The sequence below is a fragment of the Cygnus olor genome, chromosome 13 (genome assembly GCF_009769625.2).
Source record: "Cygnus olor isolate bCygOlo1 chromosome 13, bCygOlo1.pri.v2, whole genome shotgun sequence".
NCBI lineage: Eukaryota > Metazoa > Chordata > Aves > Anseriformes > Anatidae > Cygnus > Cygnus olor.
In genome coordinates, this window is record NC_049181.1 from 16,950,408 (window position 1) to 16,977,411 (window position 27,004).

Genomic DNA, 27,004 nt, shown 5'->3' on the forward strand with positions numbered 1-27,004 from the left:
CTCAGCTCTGCCGGCACCGTGCTTGCATCTCGTTTCTCCCAGCGGGATTTGGGATAGGGAAGGGATGCTCCTGCCCAAAACCCGTGCCACGAGGCGCTGCAGGGAGAGGGCTCAGGGTGTGAAACTGCAAAAGAGTTACGTGCGAGGGGAGCTCGGCCTGGAATCGCTCGTGGCTGGGTTTTCTCCGTCACACGAAGTGATTAGGGTAACGAAGGGATCCTCGCCCCGCCGCGCCGTCTCTATAGCAACCCCAGCCTGTTCCTGTGAACCAAGTGACTCATCAAACACAGCTACGCCGCGATCAGGGGCCAGGATCGTGACTTTGGCTCCAACAAGAGAGCTGACCTTTGTGGGGAGGGAAAAGAATAAAAAAATAAAAACAAAAAAATGAAGGGAAATGGCGGAAAGGTGGATGGAAGGGGCAGCCCCCCACTGCCATCCCATCCCATCCCGTCCCATCCCGTCCCATCTACTGTGCCACGTAGGGTTAGTTGGGTTGGTGTTAATTGGTCATTATCACGAATATTTACCCTAATATTTTTATAATTTATCTCCCCTGCAGGCTCGCAGAGTTTCCTACAGCTGGGCAGATTGCGGCCAAGGCGAAGCAGTCACTGACAGGGTGGCCGGGCACAGCACCCAACACACCACGAGAGGTGGGGGGAAATTAAGCAAAAGCCCTTTTTTCTAGAAAAATGCACCACACTGACGTGGCCTATCCCCATACACACAGTGTGGGGGCCATATCCCCATGTGCTGGCAATGGGCTCCTGTCCCCGTGCATGCAGCAGGGTGGGCGTGTCCCCTTTTTGGGGTGCTTCGGTCATGTCCCTGGGTGTGCCGGTGAAAATGCCAGTCACTGGCACCGCAGTTATCATCCTCTACGGACGGAGGAGGGTAGAAATTGGGTGGTTTAGCTCACGGGTTTGTCTCTTGCTTGATGCCAGCCACTGTTTTTAATGGAAAAAGCACAACCCCTAAGCCAGGATGTGCCCCCAGGTAGGGCTGCGGGTGTGATGTGCCCCCCAGGTGGATTTAGGGCGGTTCGGGACTGCTGTGGGATGCCATGGGGCTGGCACCCAGCTGCCTGAGTGGAGCTCTGCTGGAGGAGCTGGAGGGACGGGGAGGTCCCAGCCAAGCACTGCAGGATTTGGGGCGAGCCAAGCCCTGTTTAGGTGCGCATGGGGTGGGCAAGGGGACCGCTGCTCAGAGCAGAGGCCGCTTGGGACCTCCGGGAGCCTTCCCAGTTTCCCCTTGTGTGGTCTCAGCCTGACGGGGAGCCCGTCTGCTCCTAACAGCAGTGGCTGGAGGCGGCCAAAGCCACCGTTCCCCACCGGAGTGTCACATTGTCACTGCACATCGGCAGCTGCACGCCCGTGGCGGCACCGCGCTCGCTGTACCGCATAGCTCCAGCCCGCGAGAGAGGGGGACGAGAGCATGAAGTTATGAAACCAGCACGAGAGGGGGAGAAGTGGTATCAGAGAGAGCCCAGCGTCCCCACCCCGAAGACGCAGCTCCCTTTGGGAACGACAGAGCCATTGGAAAATAACCGTGCCTTTGGGGTCTGCGTCTCGCCAGGCTGCTTTGCTCCCAAGGGGAGCAGCTGCAGCACGCCGCCTTGCTCCCCCCTCGGCATCCCCGTGTCCCTGGGCACCGGGTGGGAAAAAGCCAGCGTGGCCTGGCCTCCCCGGGGGCTGTGACCCCTGCGGGCCTCTGCGTTGGGCCCCGACCTTGGGGAACTGCATCGGGCACATGGGAGGGGCGTGCGTGCGCGTGTGTGCGGCCCCCTCGTGCCGGCGAGCGCGCGCGTGGCGGCGGAGCGGGGAGCCAGCCTCGTTGTTATTCTGCTCACAGCCGCTCTGATTCACAGGCTTGGATCATGAATGCAAGTGAAGACTTTGACGTCAGAGTTGAGATTTATCAGCAGATCCAATGGGGCAGGAATATTAAGTGCGAGGCGATGCCAGCTATCTACCAACGTTATTAGCGATGCTCGCCGAGGAATGAGGCTCAACACCAAGGGCTGGAAGGAGCGGGAGGGGGAAAAATAAAAACGGGGGCAAGCGAGCTGATCCTCCAGCCTTAGAGCCAGGTAAGACGACAACCCCGGGCTGGGCTGTGATGGGAAGGGAAGTGGCGATGCTGGTGGGGGGCTGGCAGCGGGCAGAGCCTCCCAGGGCCAGGGGGGCTCTGCAGGGGCACGGTGGGCACCGAGCAGGTCAGGAGCCGGCGGTGGGTGCTGCAGGAGCCGGGGGGGGGACGCTCTGCGGCAGCATCTTGCGAGGAAGGGGAAGGCAGGAGGGAAGGAGAAAGTTAACGCAGGCTGTCCCCAGCCGCTGCCTTCTCCTTTCATCAGCGGCGCCGCATCCATGCGAGGGCTGGCCTATTAATAGCAGCGGCTTTTACTCGCCAAAAAAAAAAAAAAAAAGAGGAGAGAAAAGAGTGGGGGATGGGGGGCTTTGCGCTAAAAACGGGTGACAAAAAGGTGGCCGTGCCCTGGGGAGGGAGCGGCGGGGTGCTGTTCCCCCCCCACACACACACAGGCACCCCGCAGCGGGGCTCGGGGGGGGGGGCGGGGATGGGGATGGGGATGGAGATGGGGATGGGGATGGGGATGGGGATGGGGACAGGGACAGGGATGGGGACAGGGACGGGGATGGGGATGGGGACGGGGACGGGGACGGGGACGGGAACGGGGACGGGGACGGGGACGGGGATGGGGACGGGGATGGGGATGGGGACGGGGATGGGGACAGGGACGGGGATGGGGATGGGGACGGGGATGGGGACGGGAAGGGGGGGCAGAGGAGGGAATGGGCATGGGATGCGGAGCAGGGGACTGCGGGGGGGGCGAGAAGAAGCCCGGTGCCCCCGCGGGGTGGCTGCGGGAGGCTGCCGGGTGCCGGGCTCCGCTGCGGGGGGCTCCACCGGAGCCGGTCCGTGTGTCCCCCGCCCTGACAGCCGACCTGTCCCTCTCTCCCCAGCGATGCTGCACGGCCCCGGCGCCCTGGGGGGGCCGTGGCAGCCCCCGCAGCAGCAGCAGCAGCGGCTCCCGGGGCTCGGCACAGCCTCGGTGCCCAGCGCCTGGCCCTCGGCGGCGGCGGCGGCGGCGGCGGCGGCGGCGGCGGCCGCGGGGGGGGGCCGGGCACGGCGACCCCGGGAGGCGGCGGCGGAGGAGGCGACGGCGACGGCGGCGGAGGAGGAGGAGGAGGAGGGGGGTCCCCGGCCGGGGGCGGCGTGGGGGGCCCGGTGAGCCCCTGGGACATCGCGCTGTGCGCCACGGGCACGGCGGTGGCGGCGGAGAACGCGCTGGTGCTGGCGGTGCTGTTTTACACGCCCAGCCTGCGGGCTCCCACCTTCGTGCTGATCGGCAGCCTGGCGCTGGCCGACCTGCTGGCCGGGCTGGGGCTGGTGGGCAACTTCGCCGTGCGCTACCTGCTGCGGCCCCCCAGCGAGGCGGCGGAGCTGGGGGCGGCGGGGCTGCTGCTGGCCGCCTTCTCCGCCTCGGTGTGCAGCCTGCTGGCCATCACGGTGGACCGCTACCTGTCGCTGTACAACGCGCTCACCTACCACAGCGAGCGCACGCTGGGCTTCACCTGCGCCACGGTGCTGCTGATGTGGGCGCTGTGCCTGGGCGTGGGGCTGCTGCCGCTGCTGGGCTGGAACTGCCTGCGGGAGCCCAGCGCCTGCAGCGTGCTGCGCCCCGTCACCAAGGACAACGCGGCCGTGCTGGCCGTCGCCTTCCTGCTGCTCTTCGCCCTGATGCTGCAGCTCTACCTGCAGATCTGCAAGATCGCCTTCCGGCACGCCCAGCAGATCGCCGTGCAGCACCAGTTCATCGCCACGGCGCAGGCCACCTCCACCCGCAAAGGGCTCTCCACGCTCTCGCTCATCCTCGGCACCTTCGCCCTGTGCTGGATCCCCTTGGCCATCTACTCGCTGGTGGCCGACTCCAGCTACCCCGCCGTCTACACCTACTCCCTGGCGCTGCCCGCCACCTGCAACTCCCTCATCAACCCCATCATCTACGCCTTCCGCAACCCGGACATCCAGAAGTCGCTCTGGCTGGCCTGCTGCGGCTGCATCCCCTCCGCCTTCTCCTCCAGGCCAAGGACATCTAGCGACGTGTGAGGAGCTCCCTCGCTCGCCTCTTCTTCCTCCTCCTCCTCCTTTCTCCCTCCGCCGTTCATGTTTCCCACCGGGAGGAGCCCCCACCCCCACCCCCCCAGCCCCGGCCTGCGCATCTTGCTCCATGGGCAGGTGGCCAGAAGGGAAAGAGGAAAAAAGGGGAAGGAAAAAAAAATAGAGAAAAAATTTAAAAAAAAAAAAAAAAAGGAGGGAGGTGGAGAGTGGATAAAGAGAGAGAAAAGAACGATAATGGTTTCCTTTAGAAATGTTATTTTCGTACACATTTTATTTTTTATTTAAAAACACAAAACACCAAAAAAAAGAAAGAAAAAGGATCTCCGTACGATGGATGGCGTTTGTCTCGTCTCGGGTAAGGAGGCAGTGGGCTCGGTGGTCCTGCCGCCCCCTGGGGCCACGAGCTGAGGACGGCTTTGGGAGCATGGGGGGGGCACTTGCCCCATGTGTGTGGGGCGGGGGGGCCCCCAAAATCAGGTGTTGCTCTGCTATGCAATAACGGGGGGGGGGCTGCTCTGGCTGGGAGGGGGCAGCCCCGGAGAAGCACAGGGAGATGGAGGGGGGTGGATGGGGCTGGGGAGGGCGCGGTGCCTCCATGTGGTCTGCAAAGGACTTGTGGGGCCGAAGGCACTTTAGGGGGTTGCCTCTATTTTGGGCTGCTGCAGGGTTGATGGCGGTGGGGGCACCAAGGGAATCCCCCCCCCCCCCCAAAAAAAAATTGATTTTTGGCCCAGCCAGCTCCCTCCCGGGCTGGCTTCCACTCTGCTTTGTATAGGGATGGGGGGGGGGGGGGAGGGTTCGCATCCCAAAAGGGATCCGGGCTTGCTCAGGTCCCATATAGGGAGGCTGGGCAGAGACCACGCAGCTGCCTGCGGGCACCAGCCGATCCACTGGGGCAGGACAGGATTTTTCCCATGCTGTGGGGGGGTCACAGCCACCCGACAGCACCGTGTGTCTGTCCGGGTCCAGCCCCACAAAGCCAAGTGCGTGAAAACACAGCTGAGAGCGTCCAAAGCATGGACGGGGCTTGAACTTGTTTTCCACCTTTCAGAAATGGCCACTCTCCTTTTTTTTTTTTCCTTCCCCCCCCCCCTTTTTTTTCTTTTTTCCCCTCATTTCCTTTCTAAACACCTTGGGCAATGGGCAGGAGGTACAATGTCGAATCAGTATGCATATAAAAGTTAATATATATATATTTATATACAGAGTTATATATAAAAGAGTAACATAGATATATGTACACACCGTTCTCTGCTCATTTCCTCTCTTCTGGTTTCTGTAACTGCAGCCAGGTCCCTGCAGCTCCTCGATGTGAACACCCAATGCAGAGTTAGTTTAAACCACTTTTGAAGCATTGTGAACATTTTGGAAGTGTTTTTCTACAAGCTGCTCTGGAAGGCAGCATTCGTTTCCCGTTTTGTATTTCTGAGTGAGACGTAGCATGAGCTCATCAGCTCTGGGCACACCTTGGCATGCCCAAAGTTGTGTTTTCTTGTATATCCTACACTCATTGGTAGAAACAGGGTAAGGTGAGAGGAGGTAAGAATAGGGTAAAAAGAAATAAGGTGAGGTGAGGAGGAAGGTGAAGGTGCCTAAGGTAACATGGTGTGCACTAGGGTGTGGAAATCTCTGTCCATTTCACTGCATCTTCCCTTCAGTGTTTTTTTTTTGTTGTTTGTTTGTTTTTGTTTTCCCCAAAGAACATATTTCACTGGAGAAAGGTTTGAGTGGAGACTTTGGGCATCGGTGAGGGCACCGGGCTGCTTTGCTGGATGTTGGGGCCCCCTTCTGTTGGTCGTCAGCACCAACCCTCCCAAGCCAGCAAAGCTGCATGTGGGGTGGGAAACGAGGTGGGCATCCTTCGGTGCTGGTTTCAGGGCACAGTCAGCACAGAAAAACCATGGAAACGTGTGACCCTCACGCGTGACCCTAAGGATTTCAGTCCTGATACGACAGCCACTATTTGCTCATCTCAAAAAAAAGGAGTTTTAATTGAACCTGGCGTAACAGCCCCAGAAACCATTACTGTTCTTGGTGGGGGACGAAGTACCTCTTTCTTGTCAAAGCATCACATCTGGGGGGGGGGGGGTGTCTCTAAAAATGATCTTGATAATCATTTGTATTGATGTGTACTGACCAGCATCAAGTGCTTGCTTCCTTGTTAACAACTAATCAGCAGCTACCTTTGATTGTCAGGAGTAATTGTTCGATGCACATGGTGTCCCCTTGCAACTCCTCTCTATCACATGCGACCTTTTCTCGGGGCGAGGTGGCCGTGCTGCTGCTAACAGCTCCGTCTCTACCATCTGCACCATTTCTGTTAAAAGTCCCATTGCTTTTTGCAAAATTGCTGAGAGCTGCCCTGCCCCTGTCCTGGCCACCCGCAGACCTGAGCCTTCCCACTCCTGCTGGAAAACTTTGCAACACGGAGCAGTGCAGAGATAAAGGAGATGTTCAGCAGAGCCGGCCCACATCACAACGGGTGGCCCACCACTCCTTTGCCCCTGGACTTGGGGGATGTGAATTTTGGGGGATGTGAATGGGGATTGTCCCCAGCTCCAAGCCCAGCAATGGCTTAGCAAAGCCAAGTCCCTCCGGCTGCACTTGCCAACCCATCGGTCTGGGATACAACAACTGTCATACGGAAAAGGATCTTAAAACCAGCCAAAAAACGCTGTAGGATAAAGCACTGGAGAGGCTGAGGACAGAAGTAGTCACCTTTGTAAACTCCGCTTGATGTCAATTGTGTCTAAACCAAGGTTGTTCCTCCGCTGTTCCTTCCCCTCTCATCACATCTGCTTTCCCAGCAACGAGGACGCTTCAGAGCAATCAGGACAGCAAATTATCTTGATGTAACTGTTTTAACTTGACTGGGAGAATTGATCTCAAAGGAAAATGTGCAGTTACTGTTTGGCCATGGTAAAGTCAAGCCCCTACGATGCACTTTATGAGCGAGTGAAAGCAAATCAATGCTGTTATTGCACTGTATCTCTATTGTGTATAATATTATACATTCATCTGTAAGAGTAATTTATTTTTCTTACTGTAAATAAAACTGTTAAAGTGATTTGTCAAGAGGTTATCCAAAAACGGGGGGAGAGGGTGTTAAAATAAACACATTTGAAGACCTGGGCTCCTGGCCGAGGTATGTGCCAAACTGTGTATGTCTGTGTCTTCATTTCAGTTGAACCCAGGCTACTACAGGTTTACACTTTCCCTGACCTGGGCTCAGGCAATTAGGGGCAGATTGGGTGGGTTTTGGGCAAAGGGCACCCCCGGGTCATGCATCCCTTTGGAGCCTTCAGCAAAGCCTCCGGGACAGAGACTTTTCCAGCAGAAGGCCGTCCTCTGCCATCTAATTACCCAGGCAGTCAGGGATTACATACCCTTGGGAATTAATAGATCTTTGAGAGCTGGTTTCTCTAAAATAAGGGTTACAGAGATATCACAGCTCTGCACCACTTCCTCTGCCCCTGGCCTCTAATAGAAATCCGAGCATCATGGGGCTGATGACTCCTCCCGCAGCAAACAGGCTCGGCGAGGGCAAGCTGACAAAAAGCAGAAATGAAATATATACTTTAACCTCTTAAAATCTTTATTTTACGCTTTTTTTATTATTATTATTTTTAATTAGCACATGCATAAAGAGTCAACAGTTCGGGATTATGTCATATGACGTTTTAACAAATGTAGTTACAAGCGGTGCTCCGGCTCTCCGCAGGACTCCTCTCTACACTGTACAGAAGAAAGCTCATCCTGCGACCAACGTTGTCCCTACCTTTCCGTCCTAGTGTCACGACAGGCAGGACACCCACAACACCAGGGAGAAATACACTTGTTCACACGTAGCAACTGTGTACGGTAGATAGATACAAGCAGCAACATCTACTCACCTATTGACTAAGTGCACGTGGTTAAAAGACCCCATTAGACAGTGAACGACTCTTTCTTCTTTAATGTCAACTATATAATAATGGAAATCAGGTTATAGCCTGCAATGTATGACCCTCCCGTGGGAGAGATGCCTGTCTCCCATCAGCTGCTTCTATCAAGTGGTAAATTGAAGGAAAAGCTGGTGGTATGTCTGCCGGTATTAAAAAAAAATGAGCCTTTTGGAGCATCAGGGCATCTCCACCAGCTGATGAGCCCCTCCGATGCCAGGCACGAGGTACCACCAGGACATTGTCCTTGTCCCTGCCATGCCACCGTGCCTTCCCCTTGGAGACACCCCGCCCTGAGCCTCTCCAGCAGGGCTGGGGAGGCAGAAATGCCCTTTGCCAGCCTTTCCCAGAGGTGCTCGTGCTCCTGCTGAAGGTGGTGGAAACCCACGGCTCCAGTCCTGCATCTGGAGGAGGAGGAGGAGGAGAAAGGCTCCCCAGCACACACCCTGGAACAAACCCACCAGCAGGAGCATGTCCTGCAGCAAAGCAGGGATTCTTTTTTCCACCCTTCTTGCAGCCCTACTGTGTGCTTTTGGGGTCCGTCCCCTGCCCAAGGTGCAATGCTTGTTTTTGCACCCAGAGACGTGTGGTTGCCAGAGTGGGTATCCCTTAGGTTGGCCAAGATCAGAGTAAAAACTGATGCAAGAACTGCCCTGGGATAAAATCTCAGGTGCAAGGAAGGAGGAATCCTGGTGGACATCTCAGGGTTTTGTCCTGGTTTTCGCCTGGGAGAGGGCAGGCCGAGCATCATAAACACATACCAGTGCCCAGAAATGCTCTGCCCCTTCCCCCTGGCAGGGGACGGGCACTCTCACTGCTGGACTTCCACCACCCACTGCTCCAACCCCCCCCGGGAGCTCCTTGGAAATGCAGTGGGGATCTCCAGAAAAGGCACTTGTGTCAACGATAATCCCACCCTGCTGCCTGCCAGCTTCTCCTCCTGCAAGCCCCATGTTTGACCTGGAGCAGGATCCGCACTGCGGCACCGAGCCAAACTCACACCGGGTGGCTTCTGCTTCAGGATCCCCCAGGCAAGCCCCCAAAAGGGAGTCTATTAAAACAAGGAGCCATCAACCCCGAAACAGCCCTAAAAATGTGTTTCAGAGCAAAAGGTTTCTTTTTGGTGGGGATTTTCTTTCTTTGTCCTAAACTGCTCCAATCTGTGAGGAAAGGCACCACAAAGAGAGGCCCCATTTGTGGAAAACTGGACAGAGCTAAATGCAGACCTGGAGCTTCTCAGGGTAAAACCAGCTTTGGTGGTGGTTCTGGGATCAAGGCTCATACCAGGACGGCTTTTGGGAGGCCAGCAGTGGCACCTCTCCTCCTCCAGAGCACCTCTAGAGGAATCAACAGTCCCTCAACGTGCATCACGGTAACTTCACTGGGCTCAAATCCCACTTTATTCCTAATGCAGGAATTGTATGGTTAGTTTTTCCATGGCAAATGACTTTCTGCTGGGGAAGCATTCCCAGCTGAGGCATCAGGCATACACAAACACCCAAAATGGGTGAAAATTCACGGGATTTGAAGCACCTGAGCTGAGGTGGGGCCTTCAGGCATAAAAGACCTTCCTACAAGGGTAGGAGACCCTGCTGAAGTAGGCCTTGGTATGCTCTTTGTTTTGTTCTTGTGAATTGGTTTCTTATAAACCCAATTTTGAAAGTGGTTATGCTGATGACTGCTCTGTTTTTTTGGTGGCTAGCTGGGAAATAACATTGGATCTGATTTTTTCTCTTGCTTCTCTAGCAGAGGAAGGCAGAATGGATTTTTTTCTCCTGGCAATCATGTAAGTTTTTTTCCCTTGGTTTTATTTTCATGGGGGGTTTATTTTTTTTTTTAGATCCCTCAGCTGAGCTACCCCAAATCCATGGGTAACTTTTAAGGTGCTGGCCTTAAGGTGCCAGTGTTGCATACACACAGCAGTCTGTGGACATCAGTGGTACCAGCTGTATGTCCTGATTTTCTGCTGTTAGTTCACATCTTAATCTAGTATGTTTAATCTTTATTATATTTGAGGGTCAAAAAACAGCAAAGGGGCAACAAAGCTCGGGGGGGCATGTACCCAGGCTGCTAGGGTGGCTCTGCAGGTTGTGGTGCTACAAGCCCGAAGAAGGGGATGAGGCAGAACTGCAGACCCACCAGAATGGATGAGGTGCTCCATAGGCACCTCCACACCATACCCTGGCCCCAGACAGGCTCAGGGCTTGCAGCCCTCTCTCCGGTGTCCACCTACCTACTTCTCAAAGACCTCCTGTGGCAGAAACCTGTCTGAGTCTCTCCATCTTCACCTTCCCTGAGATGCGATTTAACTTTGCTGCCACAGCTCAGGCCTGGGCCTTGTTTCAGTCTGACACTGGCATGGGGACCATGCTGCTCCCCCTGCTGCCCTTCGTTTTGCCTACCTGAGATATTCTCCCACAGAGTGGTGGGAGTGTGACCAGCCACCCAAAAATGACAGGCTGATTTCCTTCCCTCTGCCATCTTAGTGCCTTCAGCTCAATGGTAATTCTAGCATGGAGCCAGTCCCCCAGGGCCAATGTGGTCCCTTAACATTGTCACCGCAGGTGAGGAGTGCAGGGAAAGGCTCATCTCCCACCACGTGGGCTCACAAGACCCCAGATGCAACAGTCAACAGCAGATTTAAGCGTGTTCTGCTAAAAGCACAAGGCTGCAGAGGGAGCTCTGTGAGGAGAGATGTCCCCAGGGGAAGGAGAAGATGGTTGGTCTGCTGTTGTGTGGTGTTATGGAGGGCTCTGTGGCCTCAGAGCCCTGTCCCAGCATGGGACAGAGATTAAGACTGACAATGTTACATTAACATTGCCTTCAAGGGACACCATAGCCAAGTGTGTCCCATCTGGGAAGAGCCTAAGGGCATCCTGCAGTGTGAGCCTGTCCCTTGCTGCAGGCCCTGCCTTGGCCCGGTGCCACCACCAGGATGGTCCCCAGCAAAGGGACCTCCTCCTGCCATGTCTGTGGGCAGGGAACTGAAGGCTTTGGGGCAAACCACCCCCCCCCCCCCCCCAAGCATGTCTTTTCCCCCCTCTTCCCAGCAAAATGCAAGCACAACTCTCACCTGGAGAAACTGAAGCCTGCGTGAGTGAGCCTGGGGTCTGTTAAAAGATTGGATTCACCAAAAAAATTGCTTTTGCTTCTCAAAGACTGAAGCATTTCAAAGCTTAGGCTTAGGTATAAACCCCTGAAGGAGGGCATCATGTGGACTGCATGGGCATACCAGAGGAGCACAGCCCCATGTGGTATGGGGGGGCCTGGGAAAGGCCCCACCTCAAGGGAACAGCCCAGCCACCTATATGGGGACAAAACATGCTGGTTTTGTCACTCCCATGCTTTGCTCAGGCACTTCTGTGGGGGGACGGCGGGGAGATGGGAGAGCCTCCCTGATGGCAGGGGGATGTGGTTGTGGTACTGGTCGTGGGGTCACCAAGGGAAGGGACAACGGTCCTCGAGGTGCTGCTGCCCAGTCGGGAGGGTAAATTCATGGGTATGAGAACAATTGTACATTTGTGGCTTCTAAAGTGCAGTGCAGGTCATATGGTCTTTGCTGTAAACTGTAAGCTCCTCAGGACAGAGTTCTTGTCCCTTTTTTTTTTTTCTGTAAAGTGACATGCCAGCCTAGAAAACATTACCCCTAAGTAACTACTACGAGAGAAAAACAGGAATGATAAAAACCAAAACCCCCAAAACCAGCCTACGCTCTCCTTGCCAGCATCCTGCGCTGGAGGGCCTTCAGTGAGTGGATGGGGAGAGCTGCCCATGGCCCTCCGTGCTCCATCCCCAGGGACACAGCGTGGGGCTCCTGCTGACCACACACCTCTGGAAAGCACCCTCCAAAACAGCACCTCTGGTGCTGCAAAGCCTGTCTCGCTCTGTGTGAAACCTCCCTTTGACATTAAAGCAAAGGTGTTGATGCTCTGCTCCCAGGGACGTCTGCCAAGCTTCTGTTCCGGTTGTCAGGGCATTGAAAAGGAGGTACAGGTGGAAAAGATAGTGGAAGGAAATCTGAGGGCTCTTATCTGGAGGGAGCTCCCTGGAGAAGCTGTGCTCAGTCTTGTTTTGCCCAGGAAGTCTTCATCCTGGTGGCAAGCATAAGTGCAAAATCAGGAGCCCCCATAGGCAATGATGCTCGCTCCTCCCCAGGTCTATGCCTAGGGTGGCAAACTAGAAACCACCCAGTGCCTTTTGATTTCTTCAGGACACTGATTCTCTAAGCTGCCAGCACCAACAGCAAGTCCAAAGCTCACCTGAGATCAAGGAGAAGCTGGGATGTGACCACTACCAAACCTCCACTGACCTTCACGAGACTTCAGCTAGACCAGACTTCAGAGCTGACACAGCCCTCACAGACAGCATACCACGGGCACCGCAGTCTTCAAAACATCCATCATCAGGTAAATCTGAGGTGCCCGAGAGTTTCCTGATGGACCTCGGGGACTAGAGTCTTCTGCTAATATCTCTAAGCAGACTCAAACCAGCTTATTTATTCTTTGGTTGACTCAAGCCTAATTAATTTGTACGTGCACAGAATACACTTCCCCCTGTTGGCAGCCTTTTATTTATTATTTTTAATCTGTGCCCATAAATTGGCAAGGAGGAGAAGGCAGATAAAATGGCAAGGGGAGCTCTCAGGAGATCGGTTGGGCTCATTAAATGTTTGGCACTCCGTGATTATCTGCTGGCAACGAAATGTCACTGCCGTATTTTCACAGGGAACGTGATCCCTTAATGTACAGGAGGATCTCCTCAGCCCACTTTGGGTACACTTGAGAGAGAGGAGCAATTCAATCATCTGTGACCTGGATTGTGTTTTTTAATGGCTGCCAAGTTAGATAAAAATATTTAAATATTCACTTTTATATCAGCCCACATGGGGATTTGAGCATTTCAGGTTGTATAATGCGGCATGGCCTACTTTTGGAGGAGTATACAGAAATAGGCACATATGTACAAAACAATGAGTGTGCAGCATATGGGTCAGCCAGCCAGAGTTAATTAGCACGGCACAACCACCTCCAGCAGAGCTAGCCTGGCCCAGACCACCCAAAGAGCTCGTGTTGGGTTTCAGAGGTGACCTGGTCGAAATTAGGTGAGTATGCCTAAAATGAAGACGGTCATCCTCGAAGGTGCCTGAGCATGTCAAGGCACCACAGAGGCTGCTCTGTCAGCAGAGCTGGCCTTGTAGGAGTGGGACTGTGGCTTTCAGTGCCACCATGTGCTGCTTGTCTGCCTTGTGATGCTGCCAGGAGAGCTGGGGAGAGCACAGTGTGCTATGGTTGGGCCAGAAATTGGTGTCCACAGCCTGTACAGGTCACTTCTTCACCAACTACATGAGAAACCAGAGCAATGAGCTGCAATGTGTTCATCTATCTGGGGAGGCCACCTGTGGATCTGCCTGTTTGGGGTATCAAGACTGCTTGAGTGCAGCCAAGGCCTGGGAAGAGCTGGATTATGGTGACTGCAAGCAGTGGGCAGTGCCAGGAGGGTATGGTCCTGCTGGCTTGCTATGTGAAAGGGGATAGTCACTAGGGGCTGGGAGCTTCCTTGGGCAGAGTGTGAAGGGTGAGGATGTGCTGGGACACCCAAGAGTGGTGTAAGAACGTAAAGCTGTGAGGAATGAGGGCGAGCCCTGCTCCCTGTCACCACGAGGCTCCTGGCTCCTCCATCAACACAACCCACGCAGGGCAAGCAAGGCTTCAGTGTGTGATTGTCGAGTGCTTTGCCATGTGATGGCACTGACCCTAATAACAGCACGGGGTGATGGCTCCAACCCCCAGCACCACAGGGTTGCTACGAGGTGGTGGGTCCGGATTGTCCCTGCAAACTCACGCTCCTGTCGGGTGCCACCAGAGCGAGTCCCGCTGGAGTTATCTCATGGCTTTTGTGCCATAGTACAAGCAGGGCCTGGGGAGAGACCTGGCCTTCCAGGGGAAGACCTGGTCTTGTGGAGGCACTCGGCTCCTATCCAGCCCCTGCCACAACAGCTCTGCTCCCCAGAACGGGGATGCCCACAGACCTGAGGGACGAGCCAGCCCCACACGTCCCCAAGGCCCTTCCCTGTCCCCATGTGACAACAAGATGTCCTGGCAGTGTCCCAGCCCTGCACGGGGTCCCCAAAAGCACCCTAACGGCTCAGGGCAGCCTTGTTCCCTTAGGGGGAATTCATCTCTTGCTGAATTACCTGAATAACCATTCTCTTTGTACATACAAACAGTACAGTGCTTGCATCTGTATTAACACTGTTCCACACTAAGTACTGATAGCTGGCTGCTTAAATGTTACTCTGGATTGATTTTTTTTTTTTTTTTTTTAGACAAGGCTTCATTCTGATCTCTCTCCAGGTCACATCCCAGCTGCTCTGCAATGGGACCCCTGCTGTGACATGGTGGTGGTTCCCATGGGACGGGCACCGGCACCGGGCCAAAACCCCAAGGACTTTCTGTGCAGCTCCTCCAGCTGTGCTGATGCCAAGGGGGACTTCCCTGAAGGAAACAGAGAATCAAATGCAGGGCTGTGGCCCGTGACAGGGCAGAAGTGGGTGCAGAACCACTGCCAGCACCAACAGGCTTCGCCTCCCACCTAAAATCCTTCCCCAGACACTCTGGCCCTCTCCTGCACTTGGCCCAAGCCCTGCTCAGCACCGCATTGATGCTTGTGGGACCATCCACTGTGGCCAAATTTGGGGGGGGGGGGCGGCTGAGAGGAGCCTGACATGCTGCTCGAGTCCCATCTAGAGGAGTCAGTGGGATGCAGAGAAATGGGAAGTGTCGCATTAAACAAAATAGGCTATTTTGTGTCACTCGGCACAGTCAAGGGTTCACGGTGATGTTTCTTAGCAGCTAAGCGGGGGGCTATAGTCATTGTGCCTCACCACAGAGGGTCTCTCTCTTTCTCCGGAGGAGAAACGAGCATGTACTCAGGGCGTCCTTCAAGACCAGCAGTTCTCAGGGTAGATAGAAGTAAGCATCAGCCTCCCTGAGCCTTTTGGGTCCCAGCCAAATCCTCCCATCTGCTTTACAGGTTGATTCACTCCCAGGGACTGGGAATGTTACCTATGTGCTCACCCACCCGGCTGCTGGGGAGGTGGGCACAAAGTCCCCAAAAGCAATGCAATGGGTAGGATTCAGGTTTCTCCCCCATTTTGGGGCTCATGGTATATGGGAATGCAAGAGAGGGCCAGGTGGCCGTGTCAGATAGGTCCACGCCTGGTACTGGCCCGTTCTCTGCTGGTGGGGAGCCTCTTCCAGCCCTCTGCAGATCCTCACCCCTGGCAGCGATATTTTCAGTATTTCACACCCATTTGTTCTGCACCCCCAGCCCTGTGAATCCTTCCTTAATAGCTGCATGAAAAGGCAGCTATGAATCATGCTCTATTTTGATGAGCAAACTGGTATTTTTGGCACGGTGGCAGGGGCCCTGTTCCCGTGCTCCCCACCGGTGCCATGCTTTGGGGATGAGGATCGGGCAGCATCGGGCCAGTGCCCTGGGATGCAATTGTCCTTGACTGTACTAGTGGCATTTGTGGGGCTACAAAGTGCAAATCGAGAGAGCGAGACTGAGCATCGCTCTGTTTCAGTGGTTTGGGTTTACCTAAGAGCAGCATTTTTTATATTTTTTTGTCAAATATAACTACAGTGGTTTAGCAGTCAGGCCAAGTGTTATGGGGCTTTTGGGACATGGACCCCAGCCCCTTGCCCCCAGGACACACATGTGCCAGCTGCACGAGCCTTGCCTTCACGCTTTTCTCCCAAAAATCTGGTCCTGAGGATGGGAACGGGCTCAGAGGTTGCAAACCCCTCGATCTCCCCATTACGCATTTAACATCTAGCTGCAAAAGCCCTACTGCCTCGTGGTGTCGTTTCCCTAACAAAGCCACCCTGTGGCCGTGCATTACCCACTGCCAGAGAGCATTTCCAGCATCGTTAAACGCGGAGGTGCTGCTAATTCCCGGCCTCACCGCCCCAGAGGCGCGTCCTACCCGTGCACAGCCTCCAGCGCTGCCCGACATGGTTTTCGACATGGTGTAAAAAGCAAAAGCTCCTGAATTAGCGGGGCTGATAGCGGGTGTGGGCACCCAGGTACGCACCTGGTGCGGAGCAGCTCCCCGCCAGCCCGGTCCCGGCCCCCTCAGTCTGACCACTCGTTATCGTCCAGCTCTGAGTCGTCGTCCGACTCACTGTACTCCACCGCGATCCGGCGGGACAGGATGGTGGCCACGTCGTTGCCCACGGGCTCTTTCTTGGCCTCTTGCTCCCACTGCTCCTGGACTTTACGCAGCTGGATCCCTGCATTAGGAAAGGAAAGGCTTTAGGGGCAGCATCACCCCTAAGCATGTGTGACCACCCCCAGTTACATGCACTGGCTGGAAGGGGACAGCCAGAGAATGGGCCATGATCACTAAGCTATAGCCCTCCTCCTTGGCTTCCACCCAGCCTTGAGGATGTTGGAGCTTCCTGGAGGCCAAATCTTCCGTTCAACCTGAAGATTTGCACTGAGCAGGAAGGAGGAATGGGCACAACCCTGGAGAATTGCATCAGCTGCAGTCTGAAAGGAGGCCGGGGACCCAGGAGTGCTGCCGTAACGCCCCAAGTCACCTCCAGAGATGGGTTCCCACCTCCCTGGCAGTGATGCTCCAACTCAAAGAATCATCACAGAAGGGTTTGGGTTGGAAAGGACCTTAAAGCCCATCTAATTCCAGCCCCCTGCCATTGGTAGGGACCCTTCCCACCAGCCCAGGCTGCATCCAGCCCCATCCACTCTGGCCTTGGGCTCTGCCAGGAATGGGGCACCCATAGCTCCTCTGGGCAGCCTGTGCCAGGGCCTCACCACCCTCAGAGTAAAGAATTTCTTCCTTATATCTCATCTAACCCTACCCTCTTTTGGTTTTAAGCCATTACCCCTTGTCCTATCCCTACATCCCCCAGTAAGGAGTCCTTTCCCAGCTGTCCCATAGCCCCCTTGAGGTGTCAGTAGGCTGCTGTGAGGTCTCCCTGGAGCCTCCTCTTCTCCAGGCTGAACACCCCCAGCCCTCTCCCCACACGAGGTGCTACAGCCCTCGAAAAGCATCCCCTCCAACCCCCACTGGGGCCATCGATTCAGGTCCCATTCAGGTCCCACCACCTTGGTGCCTCACCCAGGGCCCTCCTTGAGCCAACTCAAGCCAACACCCCCAGCCCTGAACCACGAGGTGTGTTGGCCGGGGTGCCCCCCCCCCCCCCCCAGATCCCCCCCCCCCGCCTCACCCCTGCGGATGGCCGCCAGCAGGTCGCTCCGGGCATCGCTCATGGGCATCAGCGGGATGGCTGGCTTCCGCAGCTCGGCGGCAGGGGCCGGCGGCGACACCGAGTGCGCCGGCGAGGCGGCGAGCGCCGGGGGCCCTGGTGGTGGTGGTGGCGGGGCCACAGGGGGGCCCATGGGGCCGGCCTGTGGCGGGGAAGCAGAGTAGGGGCCGGGCGGTGCGGGGGGTGGCGGCGAGGGCGAGTAGGACTGGGGGGCAGCTGCGCCGGGGGGCAGCGCTGCGGGGGCTGCCATGGGGCTGTCGAAGGCGGTCTGTGCCGAGGGGATGACGGGTGGTGGGGGCGGCGGGGCTGGCGGCACGAAGTACTCTGCCATCGGCACTGGTTGTGGGCTGTGAGGGAGGAAGAAGTGTCAGCAACATGGGGAATGATGCCGGACACCCCCCTTCACCCCAAACCCTAGGGACTTACCCAAAATCCTTGACCAAGTGCGGCCTAGGCCCGTTCAGCACAGCCTCAGGGGGCTGCGGTGCGTGGGGCGGCTGGGCACGGTTGAGGCTGTTCTGCCGGCTGCCTGCCGGCGGGCGGTAGACATGCTCCTGGGGGGGCACGGCCGCCAGGACCCCCTCCTTGTGCTCGGCTGGCAGGTGGGCAGCGGGGGCCAGCAGCTGTGCTGGGTGGTTGGGGCTTGCTGGGTATGAGTGGTCGGCAGCGTCTGAGGCATAGGATCTACGGCAAAGGGAAAAGCCAAGGGTCATACGGGCGGGAGGGGTCGGGGTGGGCAAGGAGGGGGGTTTGGGGTGTTGTGGGGTTGAGGAAGGCAGACGCAAAGCAGAGACAGACAAGGAGGCACGGAGGGGAAGAGGAGGTTGCAATGGAGCTGGACCAGTCTCCTCCCTTGGCTCCTAAAGCTCTCTGACTTCATCCCAACACCAAGGTCCAGGATGCGACCCCAGTGGGCACCAGGACGGTGCTGTGCCTGAAGCTACACAGGCATGGGCTCATCACCCCCTCCTTGCCCCGAAACCCTTCCTGCTGCGGGTGGTGCCTTCCCCCATGGACAGAGGACAACCAGAATTGCGTTCCCCCGTGGACGAAGAAGAAGACAACCAGAAGTGCATTCCCCCAAGGATGAAGAAGACAACCAGAAGTGCCGAAAAGCAAAGGAAACCCAGTGAGCTGAACGCATAATAGGTAAAACCTGCCTATTGTCTGGGGACAGTGATCCTTCCGATGATGCCATGTGATATGGGGATGGTGAGAACCTGTTATCGGGCCGAAACTCTTTATCGTACGCCATCATGTTCCACTCCAGGCGCCGGTTACGGGCTTTCCGCACTTTCTTCACCTCCCGGGTGGAGTCCTCCACCAGCCGCTGCTCCTGGGGGCACACAAGCCACAGATCCACCTCCACCCCACGTCCTCCAGCCCTTGGGTGACGCCTGGGGGGCATCGCCCAGCTGCACCCATCGTGGCGCCCTCCCTGCACCCGCTACCTTCTGCCTGCGCTTCTCCTTCCTCTTGTCCTCTGTCGCCTGCAGCATCTTCTCCTTCCACAGGTTGAAGAAGTAAGAGGGGTCGGTGTAGAACTTGAGGCCGTCCTTCTTGTCATCCCTGGGGGGGAAAGGAGGGGACTATTAGGCACAGGGGAGGGAATCCCAAAAACGTTTCAGTGCTAGCAATGGCAGAGCATGGATGGAGACCCCACCCCCCCAGCTCTTCCCACCATCACCAGTTCCACGAGCATCCCCTGGTCCCTACCCTGTGCCTACCCTCATGCCCCTTTTGGGGCTTTCCACACAGGTTTTCCATGCAGCCCAAGGGCTCCACTGCGAGCAGGGACAGTGAGGCAGCTGCCTTGGGCATTTATTCCCCCAAATGAGATCCCATCATTTTTCTGGAGAAGACCCCTTTCCCCCCATGGGGAAGTTTGGTATGATCACAGCTGTAAGCTGGTGGACCTCCATGAACATGTCCAACACGGATCTGTGATTACCTGCACTGTGGTTACCTTACCACATTAGGATCCTGCGGATATGGCACTAAGGGACATGATTAAGTGGTGGGATTTGGTAAGTCAGGTTCACAGAACCACAGAATGAGTGAGGTTGGACGGGACCGCTGGGTCCACCTGGTCCAACCCCTGCTCCAGCAGGGCCATGCAGAGCGGGTTGCCCAGGACCATGTCCAGAAGCTTTTGAAAACTTCCAAGGAAGTCCACAACCTCTCTAGGCACCAAAACTGAAAACAGTCATCGCAAATTAGCACCAGAGCTATAGCACATGCAAGGTTGATAGTTGGACTCAATGATCTTGAAGGTCCTCTCCAACCTAGGTGATTCTGTGGTGCAGGGCCACACATTCCAGGTGCCCTACGGTGGCACAGCCATAGGGAAAACAGCATTTCCAGCCCTCACCAAGCAGCAAAGTGGCTGCACACCCTGGCACCTCTCCTGGAAGGGTCCCCGTGGGTTCCCCACACTCTGAGGAGCGTCAGAGGGGCTGCCCCACCTGTACGGTGTCAGGATGTTGAGTGGCGGGGGCTTGTCGCAGCGCTGGTACATTTCCATCACCGGGTTGGGGATGGAGTTGCGAGAAACCACCTGCTGGTTCTGCACCGTGGAACTCTTGAATGCCTTCCGCATGTTGATGTCCTGCAGAGAAACTGGGGGCATGGGGCAGGGGGAGGATGGATGCAGGGGTGGCCTTGCACCCGGCACCGGGCAGGTGCCTCCCAGCCCCCAAACCGCCCCGGGCACGGTGCTTCCCGCCCCGTGGTCCTCACCTTCCTCCACGGTGGAGTCCAGCTGTGTCACTTTGATGACCAGCAGGTCCACCCGCTCCTGCAGCGAGTTCATCCGCATGTAGAAGCTGTTGGCCTCATTGAACAGCTCCCCAAAGATGTCCTCGGCGTGCCGGCCTGCAGGGGGGGCACATGAGCTGTGACCTGGCACTCTGCTGCCCACAGGGACACCAAATCCTCTCCGACTTTTTGCATGCCAGCAGCTCCCTAAGTACATCGTTCCTCTTTCTGGGCATATTTTAGAAAGTTATCTAATTCTGGAGGGGCGAAAAAAGCACTAGAGGGAGAGCCTGTGCTGCTCTTTCTATTTTAATTCAATATTCAGAAGCCAAATAGGTTTCCCCTATTACACGTCCCCACTCGCATCTGCAGTGCTCTCGTCCTTCCCTTTGCTGCAGGAATCGGAGCTGGGGCAGGAAGGCAGGCAGGGACTTGGACCTTTTATACAGCGCTATCTTTCGCCTGGAGTATTCAAGTGGCTCCAGGAGTGCTCTGCATTAAAAAGAAGAGGGTTTTTAAAACCTGAATAAGTAGCCTGACTGTCCTATTTCCAGACAAGTCAAGAAATGAGGGGTTCTCAAAGAGAGCAGAGATGGAAGGAAAGCGTCTTAAAACGCCCTCACATCCTCCCTTTGGACCTGAGCATCCTCCTTTCTTTATTCTCTGGATAATTCCCACCCAGTCAGGGGCTCTTTGACCAGTATCAAACTGGGGCGAGCGACCGCAGCATCCCAGCACCCTGGCTGTCCCCAGCCCCAGTGCAGGGTGGCATCAGCCCCCAGGGGGATGTCCCCAGGGGACGCTGAGTTGTGACTTACTGAGGCTGCCCAGCTGCTTGATGATGGCAGCCAGCGTGCTGTTGGTGACACACTCCAGCTCGCTCGTCACCCCCTCGGGCAGAGCCCCCCGGCACAGGTGCCGGGGCTCGATGTTCCTCTTCACCAGCGGCATGTTGCCGGCAAGCGCTCACACTCTCCTGGGTGAGGAAAAAAGAGGAAGAAATGACCCCCAAAACAGCTTTTTCCATTTGCATTCCCCCCCGCTTCTCTCCCCTTTCTTCCCAAGGGACTTATCTGGGACACAGCGGTGACAGAGCTGGGCTCAAAGCAGAAGCAAACCCCCATGTGCTACAGCCCCTATGATGGCCCCACAACACCCTGACCCAAAGAGGAACGAGCGAGCGCCTGTAATTCCATCATTTCCAGCTGACTGCAAAGCTCCCCGGGGTTTTCTTTTTATCTGTGCTCACACCATGCCGACCGGGCCACCGTGTCCTGCCCTGCTCCCCGCAGCATCCCTGTGTGCCCCCATGCGCTGCCAGCCCCACATTAGCTGTCCCCGTGCAACCTGGGACCCCCCCATCTTCATCAACATCCCGTAAAATGCTTTGGCAGCAGAGGGAGAAGCTTCCCAGCAGCGATGCTAACAGCTGGGAGCGGGGCAGCCAGGCATCAACAGGGTAATGCCGACCACAGCAGGAGCCAGAAATGTGCCGAGCTCGCATTTTTTGGCCCCGGCGGCGCTGCACAGAACAGTTTCCCATTGATAGTGCCCGGCCGGGCTCCCCAGCTCGGCGGGATTTTTCTAATGCAAATGCAAGCTGCCCCGACCAAACAGCGCAAAACTTGTGTCTAAATCATTAATACCGAGCTTCCGAAAGGGCCGATTGTGCTCCTGCAGCACAATGGCAGATGCTATTCTGCCTGCTGAGCTTATTCCCTCCGGCGCTTCCCAAAGCAAGGGAGAAAGCTGTTAATGAGCCGCTTGTGCCCAGCGATGGGAAAGGGGAAAGGGGGAGCCTGAGCACAGGTGGAATTTGGCCAAGACTAACTCATTATTTCTTCTACATGTCCAGTGTGGTCCGAAAACCAGACCCCACCGCTCCTGGAAGCGCTGCAGGTGGCCACGGGTGCACCAGCACCACCAGCCAGGCAGAGCCACCCACTGGTGACACTAAACCTGGGCGGCTGCAGGCCATAAAGGGCCAAATTGCCATCTTCAGGTGGGCACTGCCAGCCCATAACCATCCTCAGCAGCCTCAACTGGGGCCCACCGCACCCCTGGGCCAGGTTATTTAAGGTTGGCCAAGGGTTGTAGGTGCTCCCTGAGTGCTGCTGTGGCTGTGCCCTGGTAGATCTCAGTGCTGTAGGTGGCTCCTGCCATGGGAACAGATGAAAAAAGGACAGACCTGAAAGGCCACGGGGGGCTGCTCCTGGGCTACCAATCCCTCAGCTCAGGGAGGCTGGAGGCTCACACATGCGATGAGTGGGGCGGTCTCAGCCCCGATCCTGGGTGGCAGCGAGGATCAGCTGCAGCTGACACAGGAACCATAGGGCTGAGCTGCGCCCACCAGCCCCTGCCAAGCCCATCTCTAACAAGCTTGTTTCCCATTTCCAAGGACAGGGGAAGGGTCAGGCCCTCCAGCCAAGCGGAGGAGAAGCTGGCTGCCTGGCCAGCCTGGGGGCAGATCTGCATGGGCTGCCCCGTGCCCCAGCACATCCCACCGGGAGCACCGCCTGCGCCTCTCCCCCAGCCCTCTGCCTCCGCCAGGAGGCTTCACAAGCGAGCGCTTTGTGGCGAAGTGCGACATAACACGGCTAAAAATATTCCTGAAGAGTTTTATTAGTAAATGCCACAGTGTTTTTTTTTTTTTCCTCCCCCTTCTGCTGCAAAGCGCTCCAGCTCGAGGAACAGCATTTGGCTAAATCGCCTCTAAATCACAAACCCCTCGTGAGGCTGGGCTCTGCAGTGCAAACCTTAGCCAAAAAGCCTCCTTAGGAGGATGCTGTAAATGTGACTGCCTCCTTACCTTGTGGTTAGAATAAAGAGCTGGTCCTGCTGCTTTGAAACGAGCAGGCTCCATGTTTTTACCTAAACTGTCTCTTTACAGCTATGCCACCAGCGCATGCCAGAAAGTAATTGGCAAGGAGGTTTTCATGGGGATGATTTCCTTGGTTTTCAGCTGATGCGGGTTTTCTGGATCTATGCGAAAATAATGGGTACCCTAACAGCAAAGGGGAGAGGAAAAGGAGTGGGTGAAGCTATGTGGGGGCCTCCTCTGTCACTCTCCATGGTCTGCGGGAGTGCAGGGGACAGGGCAGGGGAAGGGCAGCACCGATCCCGTGTGCTTTTTGGCTGGAAAAATCCGGCTGGCCCAGGAATCACGCCTTGTTTTTAATGGCTCCCCATCACCAAAGGAAAATCTTTCAATGACATTTCTCCCTTTCTGTGCCCAGCTCATTAAAGGAAGGCCGGCTCTCTCCCTCTCATGCCGGCGGCCTGTGTGAACGGGACGCTCGCTGCTCAACAAACCGGCCTTTTTCTCCCCGAAATAGAAGGCGCTTTGATAAACGTGGGGCAGCCCCAGCGAGCAGCAGGGGTCTTTCTGGGCACCGGGTGCTCACTGCTCGGGAACAGCCGCGCTCCAGCCAGCAAAATCGCGTTGCCCTGCGATAGATGGGCAGCTCTGCAAAAAGCATTCTGGCTTTTTTTGTTTTGTTTTTTCCTTTTGGCTTGAGGGCTGTTGCTTGTTACTTGTCAAGAGCTTGGCATCCCCGGTTGATTTGTCATCTACCAGAAAATGGAGGATGAGCATCTTCAGTTCAGAACTGGGCTGAGGGAGATGACAGCTCGAAGCAAAATATGCTTCAGCTCTGGTTTTCTCCATGGGCTCTCCAGCTCCTGGGGAAAGGAGCCGGGCATTTGGGGACTCGGTTGCATCACAGGCGCTATGTGCAAGAGCCCTCGGCGTGCCCTGTGCTTGCAACAGAGGAGCACGGCGCACGTTAACCTCCTGCCTGCCGTGCTGAGCCGTGCTGCCCAGCCTGAACCAGGAATGCTCCTGAAGCACAGAAATGCCATCCAAATACCTTTTTTTCGCCATCTTTTTCTCACCCAAACCAGCAGCCTCTCTAAAATCCAGGCAGCATAGCAATCGAGGGGTGTGCCTTGGCGCACCGAAGTTTTGGGGATGAATTATTAATTCTGCCATCGCTGACCTGCCTGCGCGCCCAGGTCCTGCGCTCCCCGTCTCGAGGCCAGCTGCTGGATGCCTGGCACAACCAAAACAGCCCCAAACTACCCCAAAAAAAGCATAATTCCTGATCTGTGGGCATGTCATCGCCGTGACACCACCGCCAGGCACCGAGAGCTGGAGTTTGGAGCGCCGTTATCAAAGCTCCCCACAAGAAGCTGAATCACCGAGCGCCGAGGCCTGGGCTCTGCACCCCTGGAGGTGTGTGCGCCTGCTGGGGGGGCTCCAGACGCCGGGAAGCGGTGGGCACGCACAGGTCCAGGTTATCCTCTGCAGCAATGCACGGCAGCGGGGCCCCCCCGGTGCACAAATGGGAAGCGAGGGAGGATGCGAAGCAAGGGCCCCTCCCCGCCGTGCAGGGCGTGCAGGTCCCCCCTCCATGCGGCAATGCACGGTGACAGCCCCCTCCCCAGCCGTGCACGGGTGCAAAGCCCCCCCCCTCCTCCCTACCCCCCCCCCACCCACACAAGGCTACAAAGTGGCCAGGATCCCCCCCATAAGGATGCAAAGCGATGCCCACCCCCACCATGCAAGGATGCAAAGAGGCCCAGACCCCCCCCTCAAAGAAAAGGTGGAGGATCCCCCCCCACCTCCAAAAAAAAATGCAAAGTGACAGGGAGCCCCCCATGCAAGGATGCAGAGCAATCCAGACCCCCCATACAAACCGGGGGGGGGGGGCACGCCTGCAATACAAGGATGCAAACCGGTGGAGCCCCCCCACCCCACCCAAAAACGCAAAGCGGTGCCCCCCTGCAAGAAGCGCGGGGCACCCCAATAAAAACCTGCAAAGCGATGGGGGGGAACCCCAAATCCAAACCCAAACACCCCCCGGCCCCCCTCCTCCGCGGCCGCCCGCTCACCTCCGCCGGCTCCGGGCTGGGGGGGACCCGGGGGGGCCGGGGGGGGGGGCTCCGGGGCTGCGGCCGCCGCCGTGCCCGGGCCGCCCCACTCCGCTCCGCTCCGCGCCGCTCCGCAGTGCGCGCACGGCGCATGTGTCCCCCCCCCCCGCCGCCTCCGCCCCGCTCCGCCCCGCTCCGCACGGGCGGCCCCGGCCCCCCCCAGCCCGAGGTGATGCCCCCCCCTCTCGCCCCCTTCCAGACAGCGTGAAAATCTTTTATTCCCCACCCCCCCCTTTTTTTTTTTCCCCAAGATGAAAAAGACAACCCCTTTGCTTTTCTTTTTTTTTCTTTTTTTTGCTTTTCCCCCCCTTTTTTTCCCCCTTTTTTCATTTTTTTTCCTTTCTTTTTTTCCTTTATTTATTTATTTATTTTTCTAAGGGCTCAGACTGCCCAGGCAGAAATCCTGCAGCAGGCCAGGCAAAGGATGCTGGAAGGATGCACCAGGAGGATGGGCAGCAGCTTGGGCACCATCTTCTCAGCTTCCTTGTGGTCACCTTGTGGCCACCGCCTCCCTCACACTTCCTCCTTGCCCTACAACGTCCCCGCACCCTGGGCATCCCCATGGGACTACCATCAGCCCAATGCCCCCACCAAGAAGCCCCTTGGCACCAGGTGGTCCTCTCCATGCCACGTGCTGGAGCCGCCCTTGTCGAGAGGCTGATTTTGTGTCACCCATCGGGCTGGAGGTGTGGGTGCAGGAAGCAGGGCTTGCTTCTCCTTTTGGTGTTTTGGAAGCCGTGGGGCTTCCAAATCCTGCTGCACCCCCGGCACAGGGTTGCCACCAGCTGGCGAGGCTGTGCCAGGAGGCTCTGTCCTGTCCCCTGGTTTTTGGTGACACGTGGCCAGGCTTGGAAGGTGCAGGCTGCGTGCCCCAGGACCCCACGCAGCTCGGCCATCTGCTCCACACCATGGGGACGGGCAGAGGAACACAGCACGGTGCTCCTGTTGGTGTGTTTTGGCAGAGGGTCCAGCCTTTGCATACCGACTCTGCCTTTTTCATGCATCATGTTGGTTAGGCATGTCCCTTCCCAGGCCATTCCTGGGCTGGAGGTGGCTCAGATGGTGCCAGGAGTTGGATTGCAGAGCACCCATGGGGCTGGGTGGATGGGAGGATGCTCCTCTGCTCCCAAATCTGGTGTGTGTGCAGTGGTCACGCTCTGCACCACGGGGCAGGGCAGCCCTCCCAGCCCCACAGCTCACGGAGGTGCCCCAGGTTTGCCATGCCCAGCATGGGGCCAACCTTACGCCGTGCAAGGATGTGACCCCTGACCTCCCCATCTATGGGGAACTTGCCATGCCCAGAGCAATGTGCAATTACCAGACCACCACGGGAACACTTTATCCTGGGGGCACATCCCCATATTTCCCTGCAAGTGATGCCCTGGGCTCTTTGCGATTTAATCTGTTTGGGACTTAACTCAACAGCAGCTCCTGCACTGATGCTTTGGCTCCTTTTGGTGGCACAGGAGGTGTTGGGGTGGGCACCCAGCCACAGCACCCATAACTTCAGCTCTCCACTGGCCCCAGCTATGGTAGCCATGCCAAACCAGAGCCAAAAGCCAAGAGTTTTGAGTCCCGGAGGAGATCCCAGGTGCCATGCCGCTACCACACGCGCTCTCCTCCCGCACAGGTTGCTGCAAGGGGTGAGGTAATCCTGGGCAACTCCTGACTTCCACGGAAATGCCTGGAGGCCGCGATGATTATCACCGTAATTAGCCTCTCTGATTTTTTCTTGGTGTTCTATAAAATATTAATTTCCAGCTGGATCCTCGCCTCCTTTGTGCGCCGGCCCCACATCTCTCGGTCGGCAGAGCACTTCAGGCAGCCCCCAGGGATGTCCTGTGGGGCGGTGCGGCACGGCACAGCCAGTGGCCGGGCGCTGCTTTTGGAGAGGTGAGGTGCAAAAGAAATGAGGCATGCACAGAAACCACCCTTCAC

At 56.7% G+C, this 27,004-nt stretch overlaps 2 protein-coding genes and 2 long non-coding RNA genes across 5 annotated transcripts; 3 read left to right on the forward strand and 1 right to left on the reverse strand.

Annotated features, from left to right (window-relative positions):
- Window positions 1-521: 521 nt before the first annotated feature.
- On the forward strand, window positions 522-3,083 carry LOC121077133. Its single transcript, XR_005823912.1, has 3 exons — window positions 522-656; window positions 1,871-2,092; window positions 2,985-3,083. It is a non-coding gene; the product is annotated as an uncharacterized LOC121077133 (long non-coding RNA).
- Window positions 3,084-3,147: 64 nt separating this feature from the next.
- LOC121077512 (G-protein coupled receptor 12-like) lies at window positions 3,148-4,316 on the forward strand (the record flags this gene model as incomplete). Its single annotated transcript, XM_040572784.1, has 1 exon — window positions 3,148-4,316. A coding segment is annotated over one exon (984 nt), but the record flags the coding sequence as incomplete, so codon positions are not given.
- Window positions 4,317-7,723: 3,407 nt separating this feature from the next.
- On the forward strand, window positions 7,724-13,967 carry LOC121077377. The gene is made up of 2 exons (XR_005824005.1): window positions 7,724-9,870; window positions 12,295-13,967. It is a non-coding gene; the product is annotated as an uncharacterized LOC121077377 (long non-coding RNA).
- A 1,433-nt stretch (window positions 13,968-15,400) lies between these two features.
- Window positions 15,401-25,148, reverse strand: LOC121077376 (wiskott-Aldrich syndrome protein family member 3-like). 2 transcript variants are annotated; one of them, XM_040572599.1, is made up of 9 exons: window positions 25,028-25,148; window positions 20,953-21,110; window positions 20,117-20,251; window positions 19,843-19,996; window positions 18,829-18,946; window positions 18,538-18,713; window positions 17,804-18,061; window positions 17,339-17,724; window positions 15,401-16,381 (listed from the first exon to the last, which is right to left on the reverse strand). In XM_040572599.1, exons 2-9 carry the CDS (start codon window positions 21,083-21,085, stop codon window positions 16,224-16,226), a joined length of 1,518 nt encoding a protein of 505 aa, XP_040428533.1. In that variant the 5' UTR covers window positions 21,086-21,110; window positions 25,028-25,148; the 3' UTR covers window positions 15,401-16,223. The 2 variants fall into 2 exon arrangements, with proteins under 2 accessions (XP_040428533.1, XP_040428534.1); XM_040572600.1 differs by lacking the exon at window positions 25,028-25,148 and adding an exon at window positions 21,781-22,907.
- Between the last annotated feature and the right edge of the window lie 1,856 nt (window positions 25,149-27,004).

Coding starts and splice junctions, on each gene's coding strand:
- LOC121077376 (XM_040572599.1), bottom strand. CDS start 21,085: ATGCCGCTGGTGAAGAGGAACATCGAGCCCCGGCACCTGTGCCGGGGG. Junction 19,997..20,116: donor GGACTCCACCGTGGAGGAAG/GTGAGGACCACG, acceptor CCATGCCCCCAG/TTTCTCTGCAGGACATCAAC. Junction 17,725..17,803: donor CACTTGGTCAAGGATTTTGG/GTAAGTCCCTAG, acceptor CCTCCCTCACAG/CCCACAACCAGTGCCGATGG.